This window comes from Cydia pomonella, chromosome 19 (assembly GCF_033807575.1).
Source record: "Cydia pomonella isolate Wapato2018A chromosome 19, ilCydPomo1, whole genome shotgun sequence".
Lineage (NCBI taxonomy): Eukaryota > Metazoa > Arthropoda > Insecta > Lepidoptera > Tortricidae > Cydia > Cydia pomonella.
Window position 1 is genome coordinate 6,628,095 of NC_084721.1, and position 6,000 is coordinate 6,634,094.

Here is a 6,000-nt window from a genome sequence, read left to right on the forward strand (position 1 = left end):
TTATATTTTCGTGCGAATCTTGTGTACAAAAAGAAACTGTTTTTCTATGTCTTTACGTCAGTTTATTTCAATGAAGTAACATAAAAAATAACATTGAATACAATAAAGTCAATAAAACAAAATTGTTTTAGTATTAATAGGTACGCACTTAAAACGTATACAGTGGCGTATAACACAATAGGTCACTAACTTAGCAGTGGGGTCACTTACGTAGTCAAATACTTACCTATCTAAAGTCTTATTTATACTAAACCAAACTATGCTATGGTATAATAATTATGCTATGGCAACATGAGAATATTTTGTGCAAATCCTGTGACAATAGTGGAATGTTTTTAATTAATTAAATCATTAAGTACAATTTTACTAATTTCATTTATATAATTTTAAGATTGTAATAGTGAAATCATTTGATATTTACCACCAGCTTTTCGGTGAAGGAAAACATCGTGAGGAAACCTGCATACATCTGCGAAGAAATTCAAAGGTGTATGTGAAGTCCCCAATCCGCATTGGGCTAGCGTGAGGACTATAGCCCGAGCCCTCTCGCGCATGAGAGGAGGCCTGTGCCCAGCAGTGGGACGTATATAGGCTGAATTATTATTATTATTATTAATAGTGAATTTATTGCCTAGTATCAGTACTGGCCAATAATTTATAAACTTTAAAATTTGCAATATGTGTGTATCAATTAGAAATGAATATATTAAAGGCCATTACTATAATAATATCAGTCTATTTATCAAGACTCAAGCCACATATTGGTGATTGAGCTCCCATTGACAATGCAGTCTTTAAATCCCTTCATTACATACGAAGACTGGTACCAGGCCATAGTTTCACTGGACTCAATCTCACTAAAATTAGCTTCTTCACCCAATTGTAAGTTTACCATGCTTTCACTAATAACTTCTCCGAATATCTGGAAATCGTTACAACAGGAGAGATTATCCTGTTTCTCTGTTCTAAAGTCGACAACTACAATCTTGGTGTCCTTCGGGAGCCTGCATCCGCGAGCTGGTATGAAGGTATCGCTGGTCACGGGGACCTTTGTTTGCTTCTTTCTTATGAAGATGTACATGTTAGTTGGGGTCATGGGAGAGAAGATCACTTGACTTAATTCCGATGTCACCAATGTTCTGAAATATAAAATAAAAAATTACATGTGTGCACATATGTACAAATTACTTTTGAGGGTGACATGATATAAGTATGTAAGTTTGTGAGGGAATACAAGTACCCTTCCAGCAGTTGATGAGCAACCATGATTACAAAATGTTACCTTCCAAGATATAAATATGTTTATTCAAGAGGTATGTCTTTACCCATCACGCAACAATAGTGGGCTGGACATTTGGGAGGCCTGCACGGAGCCGAAACTGATATGTAGGCCTTGTTGAGACTTTAATGAAATGAAAAGGGTACACTGAGCAGATTATTATTATAATTTGTGACAAAGCTGCTACATGAACTTACTTAAAGACACTTCTCTGTATTTTCTGGTCTGTTGCAATATGGTTGGAATGACACTGCGACGTGTGGCATACAGTGGGCAGCAATAGTCTATAAACTTCCTTGCAGGTTACAGGGGTGCTCCCGAGGGCAATGCACACTTCCTCTGGGATCATTGAACCATTTATCTCTTGAAGCAGACTCTGAAACATAAATAGGGTGATATATATTTAACTAATACCACTTTTTAAGTTGAGATTGGGCAGCTAAAAAAAAAATATGTGTCTGTTATTTTAGACTACTCTATAAAATATATAAATAGAAATCAAATCGGAACCAGACAGTTGGGTACCTTTCCTTGTTAGTCAATTTGTGTAATAATGTCCGATATAATTTATTTATTATTATTAATTGATGGAGACACTGTTAACTGACATTTTTATAAAGGATTAAACCACAAAACTTAGATTATGATCAAATGCTTACCTTTTCTTAATAAAAAACAAAAATTATGCATGAACAATGACTTGCAAAATTGCATAGACACATCATGAATGGAATTCATTCATGAAGCGGTCATTTACTTCTGCAGTTGTACATGCATACAGAAATGTAAGCAAGGGTGCCAAGCTATTAGCTTTGCTGACTGTACATAGATTTTTGAGTAAATGCAAGTCCCATGCTTGCTAAATAATGTTTCCTTATAATTTACAGAGAAAGCAGTACAAGTAAGCCCTCCCCAGTTGGAATACTACTAAATTAACATAAAATAACACTTTCTTACACAGTATACAAAATATCTCATATGTACATATTTGTTTATGCATGAGATATGTATACCAGACTAATTTAAATGCGATTTATATCCTTACAATCACACTAAGTCACAAGTAACCTTACAGATACCTTAGTCATAAATAACTCCCTTACCTTTAAAATGAAATCTAAGTTTTCTAAAGCACTGGAGACTAAACGAAAATGCATTTCAGATTGCAAACTGTCTTTTTTGTTAACATTTTCATTCATCTTTTTCTTATTAACCACTTGTTTCAACCATTTATAGGTATATGGTATTTGTAGTCTTTGATGAGCAATAAATTTAATTAATTCTGCTACGATATGTCCGCATGATGTAGCTGTCAATTGGTCTCCTATGTTCAAATTAACTAATATAGGTTTCATTGCACTAGTTATAATATAATTGATTACTCGTGAATAACAATTAGTTTTAACAAATTTTTAAATTAAAATAAGTTATAAAATTCAAGCCCCAACGGCCGTTCTATGGCCGTTCGTTAAGTCTAACAGCAAGTCAAACTTGACGTAAGGGGGACGTTCGGCAGCGACGCATTCCAGACACATAAAAAAACATACCTGAATACGCTAGCGAAAGTTCCGTCGTAACGTCGTAATTAATGAATATTCATAATTTTGTATAACTCTCCCTCGACAATATCCCTATTCAAGCGCCAATTACATGTAACAGCGGACTGGAGTTGCAGGCGTCCATAGGCTACGGTGACTGCTTACCATCAGGCGGGCCGTATGCTTGTTTGTCACCGACGTGGTATTAAAATAAAAATCCACACTTTTCGGACTGATAATCATTTTCGTGTCACGGAATATTCAATATCAGCACATCGTATATCAAACTATTATCAAACATTAAACATTTATGGCAATTAGAGACAAAGTATTTTTTACATTTCAAATACTGTGATATGTGCTGATATTTGGTGAAACGGTAAAATATTCTTTCTCGGGCCCGAAATCGGGTCTGATATCAGGCCTTATAAAGTGTGTATGTAATTGGCACTTAATATTATAAACGTAATAGACGTAATAGTATTTCTGGCTGTCTGTCAGTCACCTCTGCTCGCTTAAACCGCTGAACCGATTTAGATGGAATCCAGGACCTGTAGAGATAGTTTGAGGCCCGGGGAAGGACAGAGGATAGTATTTATGAATCATCATCATTATCATTCCACTCAGCAGATGGAGTCGCTGGCAGAAGTTAGTGGCTAATATCTTTAGTTTAAACTCCCGTCCTCGGTCATCGCTGGTCATCCCAAGAATCCTTCAATAATCCCATGATAATACTATTGGTACTGGCTGATTTTAGAACTAGGTGACTGTACTGACAGATGGTGACAGCAGTATACACTTCTAATTTTAAAAATTACTTTTGGTATAATTTTATTCTAACAAATTTGGCTATTGTTGTTAACATTTTAAAATTATTTTCCAAAATGTATCGATTTAAACCTTCAATTTTTTATAGATATTTATACAAATTAGATTTTCACCCTTCATTTCGACGCTATGCAAAGGACGTAAAATTTGGTCCAGATGTACGTGCTTTGATGCTTCAGGGAGTTGATATCTTAGCTGATGCAGTCGCAGTTACGATGGGTCCTAAAGGACGCACTGTGATTTTGGAACAACCGTATGGCCCTCCTAAAATAACTAAAGACGGTGTAACTGTAGCTAAAGGAATAGAACTTTCGAATAAATTTCAAAATGTTGGTGCGAAACTTGTTCAAAATGTAGCACATAAAACCAACGAAGAAGCAGGAGACGGGACAACAGCTGCAACAATTTTAGCGAGAGCTATTGCAAAAGAAGGGTTCCAGAGGATATCTAAAGGAGCCAACCCTATTGAAATCAGGAGAGGGATTATGACAGCGGTTGAAGCTATAAAAGAAAGATTAAAACAAATTTCAAGGCCAGTTGATACTGCCGCTGAAATAGAACAAGTTGCTAAAATATCAGCAAATGGAGATTCTTCCATAGGAAATTTAATTTCAAACGCAATGCAGAAAGTTGGCAAAGATGGTGTGATCACTATTAAAACAGGCAAATCTGTAAACGATAAATTCGAAATGATTGAAGGTATGAAGTTTAATCGTGGTTATATTTCCCCTTACTTTATAAATTCCCACAAAGGACCTAAAGTAGAATATAACGATGCATACGTTCTTTTTTCGGAGAAAAAGATTTTTCACCTTCACCAAATATTGCCCGCCATAGAAATATCCAACTCTAAGAAGAAGCCTTTAATCATCATTGCCGAGGACCTTGATCCTGAACCTCTCTCCGTTTTAGTTGTTAATAAATTAAAAATTGGCTTGCCAGTAGCAGCAGTTAAGGCACCAGGTTTTGGGCAGTTTAGAAAAGATACCTTGTTGGATATGGCTATAGCCACTGGGGGAGTAGTATTTGAGGACGATACTAATTTAATAAGGCTGGAGGATTGCGTACCTGAAAGTCTTGGAGAAGTTGGCGAAGTTATTATTACCAAAGATTCTACACTGCTATTGAAAGGCAAGGGATTGAAACACCAGATCGATCAACGTATTGATGAAATTAATGCTGAACTAGCAGATACGACTAAGGATTTTGAAAAAGATCAACTAATTGAGCGTGTGTCGAGATTAAAGGCTGGTGTTGCTGTATTACATATCGGTGGTTGTAGCGAAGTGGAAGCAAACGAAAAGAAGGATCGTGTAAATGATGCTCTTAATGCCACACGCGCGGCTATTGCCGAAGGTATAGTTGCTGGTGGCGGTATAGCGCTAATACGTTGTATACCAGCATTAGATAAATTAAAGCCTGAAAATAATGATCAAGCTAAGGGGATCGAAATAGTTAGAAAGGCTTTAACTGCGCCTTGTGCTACAATAGCCACCAATGCTGGTTTTAACGGCGATGAAGTAGTAAATAATGTCCTAGGACTTGAACAAGAATTCGGATTTGACGTCTTGAGTAAAGACTATGTTAATATGTTTGCTAAAGGAATCATTGATCCCGCAAAAGTTGTTCGAAGGGCGTTAATGGATGCAAGTGGCGTTGCTTCTCTGTTGACAACGGCAGAAGCAGTGATTTGCGATTTGCCTAAAACCAATTCAGAAGAAACTAACATTGATTTGAATGAGAAATCGGACCTTATGATTAGAAGTATGTAAACTTTTAACCTTGTGGTTGTTTCACAACAAAACGTTATGCTGTTTTACAATTATGTACGTAAGTTTTGTGAAATTTGAGTTAGATGAAATTAGTGGTCAATAAATTAATACTTACATATCGAGGGCTTCATGCTAAAGGGGCGTATAAGCAAGAACCCTACTTTTCAGGAGACACAAAAAACTGAATAACTTTTGTTACAATGTACCGATTGTTCTACAATTTTGCATAGAGTATTTAAATTACAATCTTTTTCATGTGTCATGCCTAGTTTCATTCTACGTATTCTAAAAAGCAGTAATTATGTAGTTACGCCTCTTTACCACGACAGTAATTTCCGACATTTAGGTTGAAATTTTATGAAAAATACTTGAGATTTATGGTCGTATAATTCATTTTTTTTTTTCTATTCGATAATTTAATTATGAAAGGTGGAAATACTGTTAATTATTAGAAATACTTTAATTTTACAGTAATTTAGTCATCCTTGTGTAGTTTCTTCTATTTTTTCTGATTTTTATACGCCCGTCTGGGCTGACGAATCTATCGTGTAAGTATACTTTATTTGTGGTCGTATAATAGGGC

At 35.6% G+C, this 6,000-nt stretch overlaps 2 protein-coding genes across 2 annotated transcripts; one reads left to right on the top strand and one right to left on the bottom strand.

Moving 5' to 3' along the window:
* Nucleotides 1–37: 37 nt before the first annotated feature.
* LOC133528176 (uncharacterized) lies at nucleotides 38–2,737 on the bottom strand. Its single transcript, XM_061865438.1, has 3 exons — nucleotides 2,383–2,737; nucleotides 1,477–1,655; nucleotides 38–1,139 (listed from the first exon to the last, which is right to left on the bottom strand). Exons 1-3 carry the CDS (start codon nucleotides 2,632–2,634, stop codon nucleotides 743–745), a joined length of 828 nt encoding a protein of 275 aa, XP_061721422.1. The 5' UTR covers nucleotides 2,635–2,737; the 3' UTR covers nucleotides 38–742.
* Nucleotides 2,738–3,297: 560 nt separating this feature from the next.
* On the top strand, nucleotides 3,298–6,000 carry LOC133528173 (63 kDa chaperonin, mitochondrial-like). The gene has a single exon (XM_061865436.1). It carries the CDS (start codon nucleotides 3,597–3,599, stop codon nucleotides 5,415–5,417), a length of 1,821 nt encoding a protein of 606 aa, XP_061721420.1. The 5' UTR covers nucleotides 3,298–3,596; the 3' UTR covers nucleotides 5,418–6,000.